At 67.1% G+C, this 15,670-nt stretch overlaps 2 protein-coding genes across 3 annotated transcripts; one reads left to right on the top strand and one right to left on the bottom strand.

The window, feature by feature from the left end:
* Positions 1-1,690: 1,690 nt before the first annotated feature.
* CBARP (CACN subunit beta associated regulatory protein) lies at positions 1,691-9,374 on the bottom strand. 2 transcript variants are annotated; one of them, XM_055082810.1, is made up of 9 exons: positions 8,884-9,374; positions 5,735-6,116; positions 5,508-5,647; positions 5,179-5,243; positions 4,696-4,840; positions 4,322-4,493; positions 3,968-4,105; positions 3,349-3,559; positions 1,691-2,082 (listed from the first exon to the last, which is right to left on the bottom strand). In XM_055082810.1, exons 2-9 carry the CDS (start codon positions 5,825-5,827, stop codon positions 1,691-1,693), a joined length of 1,356 nt encoding a protein of 451 aa, XP_054938785.1. In that variant the 5' UTR covers positions 5,828-6,116; positions 8,884-9,374. The 2 variants fall into 2 exon arrangements, with proteins under 2 accessions (XP_054938785.1, XP_023989831.1); XM_024134063.3 differs by lacking the exon at positions 8,884-9,374 and having other exon boundaries at positions 5,735-6,162.
* Positions 9,375-10,327: 953 nt separating this feature from the next.
* Positions 10,328-12,531, top strand: ATP5F1D (ATP synthase F1 subunit delta). The gene is made up of 4 exons (XM_024134187.3): positions 10,328-10,600; positions 11,097-11,250; positions 11,743-11,831; positions 11,950-12,531. Exons 1-4 carry the CDS (start codon positions 10,460-10,462, stop codon positions 12,070-12,072), a joined length of 507 nt encoding a protein of 168 aa, XP_023989955.1. The 5' UTR covers positions 10,328-10,459; the 3' UTR covers positions 12,073-12,531.
* Positions 12,532-15,670: the final 3,139 nt, after the last annotated feature.

The raw sequence follows: 15,670 nt of genomic DNA, 5'->3' as shown, positions 1-15,670 counted from the left end.
TGGGAGGCGCGGCCGGGTCGTCGCCCGCGCGGCCGTCGGGTGGGCAGTCGACGCTGTCCCCGCGGCGCAGGGGCGCGCGCGCGGGGCGGGGGGCGCCGGACTGGGCTGTGGGTGGGGCGGAGAGTGCGGCACGTGCTCCTGGGTCGCTGTGCTGCCGGCCGCGCTGCTGCCACTGCTTGCGCGCGTGGGGGTGCGGGTGCGCGCGCACGCGGTGGCGCGCTGCGGCGGGAGGGGCGTCGTCGAAGTGTGGGTCGTGGCGCAGGAACTCGTGGAACAGCGCGTCTGTCTTCTCGTCGATGCTGTAGTCGCGGCGCGGGGCGCGGCGAGGCCAGGCGCGCGGGCTGCCGTGCCGGGCGGGTGCCTCGGGCGCGGGACCCTCAAAGCTGCAGCCCACGGTGGCCTCGCGGCCCGCGCTCGTGAAGGAGGAGCGCTTCTCGGGCGCGCTGGGGGGCCCGTCGTCGCCCGCGCCGCGGCCCTCGATGCTGGCATAGCCGCTGTCCATCTGCAGCAGCTTGCGCGGCCCGCCCGCCTCGCCTTCCGCCGTCCGTGGTGTGGGCGGTGGCGAGGGCGGCGGGAAGGCGGGTGCGGCGCCCCCGGAGCCCGAGCTGTCGCCGCTGCGCACCGAGTCGCGGTCGTTGCCACTGCTGCTGTGGTCTGAGGCGGTGGCCGCGTGCAGCTCGAGCGAGGCGCGCAGGCTCCAGATGTCGCGGTAGATGGTCGGGGCCTGCTCTGGCCCCGCGTCTCGCTCGCCATCCGAGTCTTGCTGCTGTTCAGGCCCTGCGCTGACGCCGCACTCCGGGGGGAACTCGGGGCTCGCTCCTCCCGCGGCGCCCACCTCCTCGGCTGCCTCTAGCCTGCAAACCAGGCCGCAGCCGTCAGGAGGCAGCCCAGGCCCCCCGCACCCCCTCCCCGGCCACCCTGCCTCTGGGTCCGGGAGGGTGGGCACGGGTGGGCACCCTCTAGGGTTGGCCAGGCCCCGTGGAAGATGATGTATTTGCATGCTGCCTGTTCACTCTGCACTGGTTGCTTTTCGGGTAAACCCGGAGCCGTCCTGGCGCCTGCCGTTCAACCAGGGCCTCTTACAAAATGTGACCAGAGCATCTGCTGCCACTGCAGGAGGTTGGCCCCTCGCCCAGAAAGAGTGAAGGCTCTTCTCAGGAGATGGCCTTCTTCGACTAAGAGCTTCGTGTACCAAGGGGTGGCTGGGGATGGACTGGACCAAGCAGGGTCCAGCTCAGCCGCTACACCTGGGTGACTCTGGCTGTGTCGCCTCAGCCCCCCACCGCAGACTGACAAGTAGCCAGGAGGAAGATACACACAAAGGAAGTGTTAACTACCCAGACCAGGAAATGCCCAAGAGTCAGGAGCCCTGCTCCCAGGATCCAGTTCCCCATCGCACTGACGTGGGCCCAGAGCTTCAGCAGAGTTGTCCTTGGGCTGGGGGAGGGGGTACCGCTGGCAGAAGTGGTCACAACAGTTTCTGAGTAGTGGCCATCCAGCCCTCAGGAGCATGGACAGGCGAGAGGGACCCTGGGGCCACAGTGGAGCCCTTCAGGCTCCACCAGGAAGCAGCGATACCCACGCGGGCACAGACCCACAGCGGCCCTGCTTGAGCAGGCATTCTGTCTTGGGGGCCCCACCGGGGCCCCACCCGCCCCTCTACCCTTACCCAGTCTCCGCCCCTCTACCCTTACCCAGTCTCCCCCTGCTTCCCTCCTCCGGTCCGTACTGGAGAGGTGGCCCCAGCGAGGCAGCCTCCGGGAAGGACGGTGGAGCCAGAGGGACACGACCGCCTGTCTGAAGGGCGGGGAGAGCGCTCCCTGGGCCACCTATGGGGGACGGGGTGGGGCAGGGGCCCACCCCTAGCACCTCTATCTACTGAAAAATACCTGCCGAGAGTGGGGGGCGGGCTGGCGGGGCTGGTGGGGCTGGCCAGAAAGGGGCGGGGGCTTGGGAAGGCCACAGTGTCGCCAGCGCTGGCGATGTACTGGATGAAGTCCACGTGGGGGGCGTCCCCCTCCTCCTGCTCCATGCTCTCGCTGGCTGCCCGCTGCCGCTGGAAGTGGTGTCGCTTGGGGGAGCCTGTGCAGAGGAAGGTACAGCAGCCTGCCTGGGCCCCTCCCACCCCGGGCCCCGCCCCCTGACCCCTGAGCTAACAAAGCCAGCCTGGACCAGGTGAGCATGTACCCGGCCGTGCAGGTGGGGAAACCAAGGTGCCCAGGGCAGAAAGGCCAGGACTGAAAGCCCGGCAGCCAGAGCGGGCGGGACTGGAGGTGCCAAGGCGGCAGCATTGGCCCGAGTGGCTCTGGCAGGCAGGTGTGGCCAGAACACAGCCTTGTCCTGGACACCAGGTAACAGACACAGCCCGGCCAGAGTGCCGAAGAAGGCCGAAGGTGGGGGAGAGGGAGGCCCTCTCCTGCCAGCTCCAGCCCTGCCGGCCCAGGGCCAGGACCCTCCCACAAGGGAGGCCTCAGTGGGAAAGCCTCAGGGGTGGGGATGACAACCACCCAGCAAACAGGTTCTGGGCGTTTCTGTGCCTGCATTTGCTTATCATCACCTCCCGAATCACAGGCTCTGTCTGGGTTCCCAATGGGGCAGTGGGACGAGCCCTGCCCTCCCCTCCCCTCCCCGGCCAGGAGCACTTCAGCCAGAACTCACCCCTCCCCCCACCCCACAGCAGCTGGAGCCAGGCCCCAACAAGGGGACTGGCACTGTCACTGGCCACGCACCTTCCCTGGCCTCCAACACTGCTCGTCCCCTGGCCCCGCCTTTCCTGGCAGTGGGACCCGCCACCTCCGCCACAGGGCAGCAGGCACCCCAGCGGCCTGGCCCCGCTGAGCTCCCATGAGCAGGGATGGTTGTAGCTGTTGTTGCCACCTCCCTCCCAAGACACACATGCATGGTTCTTGGGTTGAGCTTTGGAAGCCCTGTATCCAGGGCCCCGTGACCAGAGGTCTGCAGGATCGAAGGCCCACCACCTGTAGTTGTAAATAAAGTTTTATCGGCCAAAGCCGTCCTCTTTTACACGCCGTCTAGGGCTGCTTTCACGCTACCGCAGCAGACACACTGACCGCAGAGCCAGAAACACACCATTCAGTGCCTCGTAGGTGACGCTCACTGCTGCTCGCTCTAGCCTGACAACCCCTGGTTTTACCGGGGCTCAGCATGCAGCCCTGGCTCTTCCTCCAGACCAGCTCTGACCTTGGGCGAGATGCCCGCTGGTAAGTGGGCGATGCCGGCCAGCCTGAGGTGGGCACTGGGGACCCCTCCCAGGGTGCAGAGCCGCCTGCTCCACATTCTCCTGGGGCCGCCCCTGGGCCTCGCTCCCCACCAGGGACCACAGCTCACCTCTCGTGTCCAGACTGGACGCCCGCTGGCTGGGCTCCAGCTTCCATTTCTTGACCTTGAAGTAGGGGCTGGCCCCATCCAGGCTGGCGTGGCGCCTCAGGCGGGTGAAAAACTGCAGTACGGGGCCTGCCCCAGAGGCTGGGCTCGCCTCCCCAGGCCCTGCTGCGGCCCCCGGCCCACCAGGCTTGGCACTCCTGGCCCCCGCGTCCAACTGTGAGGGAAGACGGATGCTCTCAGACCCCCCAGCCCCTCCCTACTGCCCTAGTACCAGCCCAGCCCGGGCCACCCGGCACTCACACAGGAGGCAGAGGAAGAACAGGGCTGGGGGTGGGCTGGAGCCTCCTCCCCCCAAGACCCTGCCTGAGAGGCTCCCCAGGGCTCGGCCAGTCACTGGCCACCTCTGTTCCCCCAGCCTTGGACAGAGGGGGTCCCGTCCCCTGGGCTGGGATGGGTCCCCGACCACACCCTCTGCAGCTGTCGGACTGCCCTGTGTGAGCCAGCCGTGCATATGCCCTGTGTGCCACTTGCCCCTCTTCCTCCCAAGCTCGGGGACCAGGCAGGGGGCCACAGGCTGCCCCGTCCTGGAGTGGGACGGGGGATGCATGCGCGGGGGCCTCACCGAGGTGCCTTCCCCAGAGTCACTGGAAGCTGAGGGGCTGATCTCGAAGTCGGCAGGGCCCACAGCCGAGTTGTAGGGGTCACCTGGCAGGGCGGAGCTGGGGCCCACAGAGCGGCCGGTGAGGGCCTTCCCCGGGGGCTGTGGGACAGAGCCGGGGGTGGGGAGGAAGCAGTGACAGGTCAAAGAGCATGGGTGGGGGGGTGGTGCGTGCTGGACCCGCCACCCGCTGGACCCGGCCAGGCCCCACTCCCCACCCGGAGGTGAAGGGCGCAGCCAGAGGGTGGGAAAAGTGTTGCCTGCTGGGGGAGGGTGGGCCGCCCCCGAGCTCCGGGCCAGCTGCCACCCCCAACTCACCTGGAATATGGCGAGGCTGGCCTTGGGGGCGGCCGTGGGGTGGGGTGTGGCGGTTGCACTGGCCTCGCCTGAGTCACACTCGTGGATGGTGACGATCTTGAGGGGCGGCAGGTGCAGGTGGGTGAGGCGGGCGTTCTTCAGGTGGTGGAAGTCCCCCTCGGTCAGGGTGTACCTGTGCCCAGCGCGCCTGCCTGTCACCTTGGGCGAGCTGGGTTCCTCTGCCCACGCCCCAGCGTCCTCCCTGCCCCACCGTCACCCTGCCCGCAGGAGTGGGGGACAGCCAGGCACCGGCGGGGGCCAGCTCCGCCCCGCAAGCCCAGCGCAGGGCGGCAAGGGGACCTCCCCGGTGAGCCCCGGCACCGGGCCCTCCTTACCGGCGGCCCTTGTCCTGCGCCTTCCGGCTCTGCTCAAACAGGGCCGCCTCGTTGAAGGACACCCGGCGGCCGGTGGAGCTGGTGGACAGGAAGCGCTCGGTCTCGGCGTCCTGGCCCTCGGGCTCCTCCCCCCTGAACTCGGGGTCTGCGAGGAGAGCCAAGAGAGGGTGGGCCCCGGGTGGGCCGCGCCGGGCGCCAGCGGGCGGCTGGGCTGGGGGGCCGGGTCGGGAAGGGAGCGCCGAGGGCCCGACTGACCACCGGGGACGGGGTGGGGGGGTGGAGGGCACTCGCTCATCCGCTCACACACTCACTCACGCAGCACGCGCCTGTGAGCACCTACGCGTGGGCTTAAGGAAACAGAGATGAGTCGGACTCGAGCTGCGCCCAGTCTGGTGGGGGAGACAGACAGACACAGATGGTCAGGCGGCCGGGGTGGGGGGAGGGGGGCAGACGGGCGGCGACGGGCCTGGCAGGGCGCCTCACCTTGGGCAGGGCGGGCGCCGTTGTCCAGGTAGCTGGTCGTGGTCTTCTCTGCTTCCTCCGTGGCTCTGGGGAGGGGCAGCAAGAGAGCAAAGTGAGCCAGAGGACCCAGGGCGCTGCCCACGGGGTCCCCCGCAGGGCTCATGGCCACCGGGGCATCCTGAGCTCACGGGAGCCCACTCCCTCGGACCCACCCCATTCTCCCAGGCTCCTGCGCAGACACGTGGGCACTGTCACTTGGAAGCAGGCCCAGCGCCCCTGTGGCGCGTGCTCTCAGGCTGACCTGTCCCAGCTCCCCTGCGGGGCGGGGCGTGGGGCTGGGGGCCGCGCACCTGTGGATGCGCCTGTGGACTTCCCAGCAGCGCCTGCAGAGCAGCAGCGCGCCCGAGAGCACCACGAGGGTGCCCCCAACGAAGAGCGCCATCACCACCACCAGCAGCACGTAGTTGTCCAGGACGGGGTCGGGCTCTCCCTGCGGGGGCCAGCGTTAAGGGTCAGGGCCGGTGGGCGTGGACTCTGGCGGCCCCGCCCCCATCCTCCCCACCCCCACCCCACTCACGGTGGGGCGGCCCGTGGCGTTGTCCCACGTCGTGGTCAGGGCGACCGTGGCGGAGGTGGTGGCGGCCGTGGCCATGGTGGCCGTAGGCTGCATTCTGAGGCTAGGAGGAGGGGCCTGGGGGGGCAGGGCCTGCTCAGCTCCAGCTCCTCTGTCCCTCCTCCCGCTTTCCCGGGAGCTCGAGCAGGGGACCACACAGGTCGGTGACTCACGAAGAGGTGGGGGGGAGCCCCAAGGCAGCCCCCACCCGGGTCAGATGAGACATTCATGTCCCCATCTTTGAAAAGGGGGAGGCGCGTGCGTATCAACAGTTTCCCCAGCCGGTGGGGTCGGCCCGGCAAGGTGGCATGGGGCAGGAGCCCTGCCCAGGAAAGGAGAAGCGCCTCTGTGAGAAAAAGGCAAACTGAGGCCGTCAACTCACTCCCGCCAGACCCCAGGGGCCCTGCCTGCACCATCAGGGAGCGGGAAGGGCCGCCTCGGCCCCAGGAGACTGATTCCAGAATAGCGGGGACTCGGGCCATCCCTGGGGCTAGCCAGCCCGGGGAGGGGGCGGAAGGGCTGAGCGCCGGGACTCCAGGTTACGACTCCTGGAGGTACAGGTTCCCCCTCCGCCCAGTGCCGGTGGGAGTGAAAAGGCCAAAGGAGGCGCATCTGTTCCCAACCCTCAAGAATCTGGTTCCCATGGCGACTGAGCGAGCAGGCCGAGCTCGGGGGGGGGGGCGGGTTGCCAGGGAGCACTGGGGAGGGGAGGGGGCGCGGGGGAGGGAGGCCTCCTGCAGGGGCGGCCGGAGCCAGCCCCGGGCGGCAAGATGGCTGCTGCCGCCGCCGCCCGCCGGTGCCCGTTCGGCCGCGCGCCCCCGCCGCACCCGTCCCCGCCCGAGCCGGCCAGGCTCCACGTCTGCCTGGCGCCGGGGGCACTGAGGCAGAAAGGGTCTCAGCTGTCGGGAGAGGGACTGCCTGGACCTTGCACCTGACCGCCCTCCCCAACACGCGGCTCTTCCCGGCGGGAAGGACCGGTGGCCGCACTCTAGAATCTCAGGAAACCGAGTCCGGGGCCGGGACGACCAGCAGCCCTGAGTGGGCAAGGCGCGCGGCCCTTCCCCACAGGAAAGGGAAAGCCTGTGCACAGGTTCCAGCGCCCCCAACCCTTTGGGACTTTCACCCTACTCAACAGCGGGGCAAACTGGGGCCCATAGCAGGGGAGGGTCCTGGAAAAGCCAGGTGTCCTCGGCACTTCGGGTCAGAGGCTGGCCGCGGCTCCCCTGCATTCTCGGGGGAGGGGGCGCCTCTATGTAGGTCGGGAAATGAGTTCAGGTTAGAGGGGGAGGGGGCAGACGCACAGGAACGATGACAGGAGACCAGGAAAGACGGCAGGAGGCCGAAGGGGAAGGGAGGTGGACTCCTAGGGAGCAGGTGGGGACGGGAGACCAGGGCGGAGGTTGCCCACGGGCCACCCTAAAGTCCCGCCGGGCCTCGGCTCCCAATCGGGCTCGCCACCGCGCCCATCCCCGCGTCCCCAACCGGCCCCGGGGACCGGGATGGCGAGCAATGAGATGCAGAGAGCCAACCTCAGGCACATCTCAACCCCGGGCTAAGCCCAGGAGCAGAAACGCCACGGCCCTCGCCGAATCTCTCAGGGGGAAACTGAGGCTGAGGGAGGGCGTGGGCGAGGGTCCCTCTCCGGGCCGCCGAAGAGGGGTGCAGAGCCCGGCAGGTTGGCCCCCACGCCGGCCCTGGCCCCTCCGCTCCCTGCCTCCGGCCTCGCCGCCTCGCGGGAGAGGGCTGGTGGTCTCTAGCCAGGGCGGGCCGTGCGGCCTCGGCCTGTCCCCCGCCCGCCCCGGTGCAGCCCCAGGCCCGCGCGCCTACCTCAGCGCCGGGGCGCGCGGCCCATGGGCGGCGGGCGGGCTGCTGCACGGCGCTCCCGGCGGGCTCCGGCGCCCGGTAGCCGCGGAGCAGGCGGAGAATTTATGAATGGAGAGCTCGGCGCGCGGGGGAGGCAGGCGCGAGAGGAGGGGTCATACACGTGACCGCGCTGGCGGCCAGCCCGCTCCGACCCGCTCGGTGCAGCCCGGTGCTACCGGGTCCCCGGCCGGCCGCCCCCACCGCGCTCGCCGCCGCTTCTCGCTTGCTCCGCGCCGGCCACCGCCTCCCCGTCCCTTCCGGCGGGGGTGGGGGGCGGAGCCTGTGCTCCTGGGCGCCCCCTCCCCACGCGGAGCCGCCCTCTCCCGAGGCAGCTGAATCTCCGCCCCCGGCCCCTGCGGCACGATTCCCCGACCTTCCCTGGATCCCCGGGCACGGGGGACCAAAGGGGTGTTGGTCCCAGGGCACACGACTCCCCGCAGCCTGGAGTCCGGGGGTGCCCAGACTCCCTGTCCATCGCTTCCCTGGTTTGGGAGTCTCCGGGGTGCACAGCCTAGGGGCTCCGGGGCACATGTCCCACTTTCCTTCCCCTACGTGGGCAGCACTGTCAGGGTTGTCTTGTTAGGATGAGCAGCAAAGATAATGAATGGAACACAATGCATTCTGAGTGCCACCAGGGCTTGCCCGGGGTGGGGTGACAACAGGACTACCCCTGCAGAAACCCCATGCCTGGTCAACCCCAAAGCTACTCTTTCTCAGACAGTTGTGCCTCATCCTTCTAGATGCTCAGGCCACCAATCTGCCCCAGCCTGGTCGGGGGTCCCATCCCAGCCTGCCTGGCCTTGTGTTCAGCACAGCACAATGGCACCCCTTTCTCCTCCAGTGAAAGAGGAAGGCCCAGTCCAACCCCAGGGCCTTTGCACGTGCAGGTGCCAGGCCTGGACAGCTTGTCCCCTCCGGAGCTTCCTTCACCTCTTTCCCAATGACAAAGTCTTCATCTCCTCTTGACTCCCTTTGCTAACAAAGCAACTCCCACCCCACATTCCGAACCTCTGCTGCACTTTGCTTCTCTCCGAGGCCCTGCACGTCGTTGCCTATTACTTGTTCCTCTGCGTTGTGTCCCTCCTCACCCCTGCCCCCACTGCGGTGACCTCCAAAAGCAGTTCATTTACAGCTGGGTCCGCGAGCAGAGCACAGCACAGGGGCGGCACCCTGGAGGGAAGGTGTGTGTCCAGTGGATGAAAGGGTGACACTGCCCAAGGAGGGCAAGGGGCAGTCAAGTGGACAATTACCCGGGAAGGCTGGCTCCAGGCGTGTGGGAACTGCATGGGCAAAGTCCCTGAGGTCCCCAAGTGTGTGGGCTGAAGGTGAATGTGTTGGAGGACCAGGGGGAGGCAGCTTGTGTTCCCAGCAGGGGAATGACGTGGTCCCTCTGGCTGTTCGTGGAGAAGGCGCCGTGGTGAAGCTAGGGGAGGAGCCTGGGGCCATCCAAGCCAGTAAGGTAGTTGCAGGGGCCGAGCTGGGTCTTGTCGATGGGTACACCAGAGAATTCCAGGATAAACCCCGGTTGGGGACCTGCGTAACAGGTGATGCCCCGACCCCTTGGCTACCTTGGAGTGGGGATTAGAGACAAGTCCAATAGTTGGGTCTGAGAAGCATATGAGAATAGGCCTCCATTCCAGTAGGATCCAGGGTTCCGGGACAAGCAAGCCATGCACAGGACGCACCCCTAAGAAATGGGAGCAGAGCTTCCCTCTGCACACACCCGACTAGGGCCAGGATGCCCAGCGCATAAGGACTGATTCCACGAGTACCCCTCACAGCGCTGGCCTAGAGAGGGGGCGGGGGCCTGGGCGCCAGGCCCCGGGCCTCCCTGGTGTGGGAACCTCTTTCGGCCACAGCACCTGCCCAGCCACGAGCCCAGGTGTGACACCCCCCCACCCCACCGCGCCCTGCACCCGTCCGCTCCTCACCCAAGGCCCTTCCGGATGTGAACCCCAGCCCGGTCTAGCCGGACTCCACATTTTCCCGGAGCCCAAGGTGAGGGCAGGGGCCCAATCCGGGGTGCCGACCTGCCCGCGCGCGGGGGCGGAGCGGTGACGTCAGCGCCGCGAGCGAGGCTGCGCGGGCCGCGGTGACGTCCGCGGAGCCCGGGGCCGCCCGCGCACGCGCCCCTGCGTCAGCAGCGCGCGGAGGCGGTGGCCGGGAGGGGCTGTGGGGAGCGCATCTCCGGGCGCGGCGCGCCCTCTGCCGGCGCCCTTGGGGTTGCAGCCAAGAGATTCCTACACCGCTGGACGCTTACAGGAGCTGGACACTCCGCCTGGGATGCCGTTCCCGGGAGGCCTGCACCTCCTACAGTCACAGCCTGCCCCATCCGGCCCCCATACTCTGCTTTTTCATTTTTAAGTATTTGTCACCTCCTAACATACTGTACAATTTATTACGTTGAGTGTCTGTTAAACGCCCCCACCACCCCAAACTAGAGCAGGAATCTTAATATTTCCCTGATGTCTCCCCAGCGCCTGACAGCCAATGAGCGCCCCCAAATTCTTGAATTAAGTGTCTCTTTCTCCGCGCGGGCTTCTGGTCCTCCCCATGCAGAGCCTTGTAACCGACCCCCGCACCTGACCACCGGGCTGGGAGCTCTTGCCGGAAGGAAACTACAACCCCCAGCATGCCGCGAGTCCAGGCGGTGCGCCGTCTTCAACATCGCGCACAGCGCGCCGGGAGTCGTAGTTCGCGCCTGCGCCCTCGTCGGGATTCTTCTCCCAGAAGTCCTCGAGCGTCGTCCTCGTCGCCCTCCAGGCCGCTGGCGTCCAGCCGGAGTCCGCCCGCCCCTGCTCCGCTGTCCGCCGTCCGCCCGCCGTCATGCTGCCCGCCGCGCTCCTCCGCCGTCCGGGCCTGGGCCGCCTCGTGCGCCAGGCCCGCGCCTACGCCGAGGCCGCCGCCGCCCCGGCCCCCGCCGCGGGCCCGGGACAGATGTCTTTTACCTTCGCCTCACCCACGCAGGTTTGGACGTCCGCCGGGCTCGAGACCCCATTCTGGACCCCGCACCCGCGCCCCTCCCCGGTGTGGCCCAGGATCCGAGCCCCCAGCCCTCAGGTCGGCGACCCCCATTCCGGACCCGCGCCCCTCCCCCGTGTGGTCCGGGATGAGACCGCCCAACTTTCAGGTCGCCCCTCAGCCCCCCATTTCGATGTGCGCCCTTTCTCACGTGGTTCAGAACCCGAGTCCCGGCACCTCTCTTGTACGCTCCTCCCCACGCGGCTCGCTGGTTCTGCCTTGAGCGCGTCTCCTTACCCGAGGGCTAGGGTGCCTGGATTCCATTGTCAAGTATTGACGAAGGCGCTGCAGTCCTGCACGAGCACCCCACCGAAGCATCGGGTGCCTCTGTGTCTCCCGTCAGCTTTCAGTCCTGCCTTGGCTGTTTAACTGCGGGGGAGACTGACTGCTGTTCCCCGAGGGACTACCCTGAAGTGATCCTTTCTTTATGTGTTTTGTCTAGGTGTTCTTCAACGGCGCCAACGTTCGACAGGTGGACGTGCCCACGCAGACCGGAGCGTTTGGCATCTTGGCAGCCCACGTACCCACACTGCAGGTCCTGCGACCAGGGCTGGTTGTGGTCTACGCTGAGGACGGCACCATCTCCAAATACTTTGGTGAGTCGATTGGGCGGATAGAGGGAAGGGGCTGGGTGGGAGATGCTTGTCTCAACGGGCTAGTTCTCATTTCAGTTGGCAGCGTCACAAAGAGTACCAAGGATGTAGAACTCCCCGGCACTGGGCTGGGTGTGGTTAGGGATGTAAGTGGTCAGCAGTGGACCTGTCGGGGGCCCATACGAAGAGAAAGGATCCTCAATTTGCAGGAGGTTTTCCACAGCGTGGCCCCAGCGGTACAACCCAGACTGGAACCCAGCTCCGGCTCACTCCTAAGCCTAGCTCAACTCCTGGGCTGCTGGGCAAAAGGAGGGGGCTCTGTCCCCATGTCCAGTCTGCGGTGGGTGCACTTGGTGGCCCCCGTCCACTTGTGTGCCGGGGCCTTTGGATCCTGGAGCCACGCTGTGTGGTCACCCTCCTGGCCCTGCAGGGGCTCTGGGCCTGACTGTGTCCCCACGCCCGTACATGGACCTCTCACTCCCACTCCTCCCTCAGTGAGCAGTGGCTCGGTCGCAGTGAATGCTGACTCTTCAGTGCAGTTACTGGCTGAGGAAGCCGTCACACTGGACATGCTGGATCTGGGGGTGAGTGTCCCAAGGGAAGCTGGTGCTCCAAGCGGCCAAGAAATCCCCAACTGCAGGGAGGGAACAGGTATCGGAAGGGCTCCTTGCTTCGCCCTCACCCGCCACCCACCCCCTGCAGGTGGCCAAGGCGAACCTGGAGAAGGCACAGTCGGAGCTGTTGGGGGCCACGGACGAGGCCATGAGGGCCGAGATCCAAATCCGCATCGAGGCCAACGAGGCCTTGGTGAAGGCCCTGGAGTAGGTGGTGCGTGCCCCACGCTGGTTCCGGCAGGGAGACTGGGCCAGAGCTGGGCAGGGGATGGCCTGGCAGGAGGACCCAGCTCGTGTGGGTGCAGGCTGCCTGGGAGACTGGGGGAGTGAGCCTCGGGGAGCCATCCTCTCTAGGAAGCCACCAGGGGGCAGTGCAGTGCCGGCGTCTGCTCAGAGCGCCTTTCAGGGCTCTGCCTCTCTGTGGTGAATACACCAGGGAAACAAGCCAGCTCTGGCAGGCCTAGGGGCTGGCGTCAAGGTCAGGCACTCGCCCTACCCATGGGGATTACTCTCACCACGGAGGGCTCTTCTCCCACCTCCTAAGATCTCCCCAACCTGATGTGCTGGCCACCACTCCTCTGCCGCATCTGCTGCAGAGACCTCTGCTCCCAGCCACCGGCAACGGACAGCCTGCTCCCTGCCTAAACCCTCATTAAACACCTGGAATCCAGTTTGCGTACTTTGACTTTACCCTGCTTGGTGGTGGGCTCGGGACCCAGCGCGGCCTCTCCCCCAGTTTCCTGTGTCTGCGCAACGAGGTGGGGCAGCCAGCCTCAGCCTTCCCAGCTCAGCAGGCTGTAGTCTGAACCGCCTGGGGTGTTGGCGGTGTGGGCTCAGCTGTCAAAACCAGGCTGGGTTGTGGGAAGGCTGTTGGTTGTCACGCCGGGAGGGTGGGCACAGGCGAAGGTCACCAGCCAGGGCTGGGGACAGCAGGCAGCAGCGTGGCTGCCACTTCTGGGCTGGGCCTGGGCTGCTGGGCAGACGTGAGGCTCTGCCAGGTTCCAGACTGTGACGTCTGTCCTGTGGGCTCCCCGGCCCCACCCCAGCTGCACTGGGAGGGGGTGGGTCCTGCCTGCTCCCACGGAGGCCCTGCCCTGTTCCTGCCTGGCCTGTGGGTGGCCCCAGCTGGCCAGGTGCCCGATCTCTGGTGGTGTTGGCACCTCCGTGGCACCCGGGCCCCTGGACTGGCCCCAGATGGGTGGGGTGGCCGGGTGGGGGCGGTCCTGGCACCTTGAAGGTTTAGCGCTGTCCCATTTCTTTCAGCCAGTAACTCACTTTTGCAACCATGGGGGTGGCCCAGGCACTGGCCACCTCCTTGCCCCCCTCCCCGGCCCTGGGTCAGAGCAGAGTTGATGGGGCATTTCAGGGGGGTGAGTGTGTGTGAAAGCTTGGGCCTCTGTGTCACCGGCAGCCAGAAGGTGACAGGCCATTCCCGGGCATGTCATTGGCACCGGTGGGCTGTGTGGTCTTGTGTCACGGTCCTGTGCGAATGACTGTCCCCTAGCTGCCTCTGAGGCTCGATGTCTGGGGAGCCTCCAGGCAAGCTTGCAGCTCTGGGCAGTGTCCGTCTGGGGCTCCCTCCTTCTGTGCAGGTGAGGTCCAAGCAGCCGGCCCCCACTTCCTCAGGAAACCCCATCTCAGCTATAGCTGGGACAGCTGTGGGGTCGCAGGTGCAGCCCCACTCCTCCCCTTTGTCTCCCGGCTTAGAGCCCAGGTCTTCGAGTTCCTGGACTGGCTTCTCATCTGGTCTATAAATAAGAGCAAGGATAGAACTGGGGGCTGGTGGGGGATCGTGGGAGGAGACCCTGGACCAGTGGTCCCCACACCAGGGAACTTGCCTGCACCGTCACCCCCTGAGGCCACAGCCCGGGACTATGGGACACAGCCACACAGCTAGGATCCCCAGCACGGTGCAGGCCCCCTGGGGGACATGCACACCTCAGAGCCCGGCCTGGGGACACCTGCGCCCGAATGGCTGCAGGAACAGCCTGTGCTAGCCAGGCTGCTTCCTGGGGTGGGAGGCACCCAGGGTGGGATGGGTCACAGGGCCAGGAACCAGGGGTCACGATCCCTTCTGAGAGTGCAGGCCTTGGGCCTTGTGGGGGCAGGCGGTGCCCAAGGGTTCATCTCCCTCCCAGGAAGGGTTCCCCTCGTGCCTGAGTGCACTCACGGCCTGGGACTGCCCCCCATAGCACAGAGATGCTATGAGTGGGAGAGAACACGCCTCAGGCTGATCTGGCATGTTTATTAACTTGGACTTGCAAAGCCAGGCAGGGGCCACTGGTCCCCTCCCCTGTGTGTGTGACCCTCAGCGGCCCCATGCCAGGAGACAGCCCACTTCCCTGCTGGCAGACAAACCAGGCCCCGTGAGATCACAGACCCGCTGGAGGTCTCAGCCGCACCCCACCCAGCGCCACCTGCCCACCTGAGGGTCCCACCCGGCCTGTCCCTCCGTGAGCCCTCCAGTGTTCAGATGCTCCGGCTTCAGAACACACGGTCCCCTGTGCTGCCTTCCTACTCTCTCTGCAGGCAGAGCCAGCCAGGCCTGCAGACCCTCAGCCCGGCCCCATCACCGGGTCTCGGGGCACTCGTGAGAGCCTCCGGTGCTTTGCGCTGACTCGCTTCTCACCCGAGCACTATTCTGTCTGTCTGGCAAACTCCTATCCGTGCCCCAACCGCAGCCTCCTGATCCCCTCCCTCAAGCCCAGCCCTGACCCTGTGGGACTGGGAGTGTCTGGGTGTGCCTGTGAGAGGGTAGGGGGCCAGAGGCTGCAGGAGCCTTGGGTGGTAGCAGGAAGCAGACCTGGAAAGGAGCACAGCCCTGGGAGGGGCCCCCAGGGCAAGGCTGGGGGCAGAGGTGGTCAGGTCAGATAAAGGGAGACACCAGATAAGTGGACAAGTGGCCTGCGGTCCCCCTCCTCTGGACAGAGAGGGAGGGACGACCGAGAGGGCCCTACCCTCAGCCACGGTCATCCTTAGAAAGCCTCCTTACACAGGGTGACCTGCAGGAACACACCTGAGGACATGCCAGGCTTCTGCCTGTTAATGGCTGCGTGGCCTTAGTTTCATCACCTGTAAAATGGGTAGGGTGATTACGCCCACCACAAAGGCAGGACACCAGCAGGTGAGCATGCCTGATGGGATGATGGCAATATTGCCAGGCCTAGGTGAGGGCCCCACATCCCCAGGCTCCAGGGTGAGGTCTGCTGTGTTCTCTCACTTCACATTCTACTGCCACCCTGCAGAAACAGGCTCACAAAGGTCAGTGCCCTACGGGGTCACAAAGCCCAGTGGGTGGTGACTGGATGCACAAGGCAGGCCTGGCGCTGGTGAATCGCTCCATAAATGCCCTCTGAGGTCACCGTTAAGGGATGCAGGAGGCCGGGCCACCGGGGCAGCTGGCTGGGGCGCCCCCACTGCAGGCAGGTGACCCCAGTCTGTTTTCCTGGACCGAGGCCGCTGGCTCAGGCCCCCCTTCCCGCTCCCCCACGCGGGCGCCCCCAGGCGGAAGCACTCGCCCAGAAAGGGGGCGGGGCAGGGAATCCAGCTGTGCACCCCGAAACCCCGTAGCACTGGCCGGAGTGCGGGTGCGCCCGAGTCGTTAACGCGGCCGGCCGTGACCCCGGGTTCGTAGCATTCAAGGAGCGCCACCCCCTCCCCGTTTAAAATGCGAGATTTAGGGGGCGGGTGGCCCAGGCCCGACGGCGCCCCAGGGCCCTGGCCGGCAGGCAGGGGCGGGGGCCGGCCTGCGTCACCGCCTGCCCGGCCCCCCGCCCCCTGGCCGCCCAAACTCCACCCCGAGGGAAGGC

Source organism: Physeter macrocephalus, unplaced genomic scaffold (genome assembly GCF_002837175.3).
Source record: "Physeter macrocephalus isolate SW-GA unplaced genomic scaffold, ASM283717v5 random_311, whole genome shotgun sequence".
NCBI lineage: Eukaryota > Metazoa > Chordata > Mammalia > Artiodactyla > Physeteridae > Physeter > Physeter macrocephalus.
Note: the sequence above shows the minus strand (reverse complement) of the source record. Positions and strands in the feature narration are given on the sequence as shown.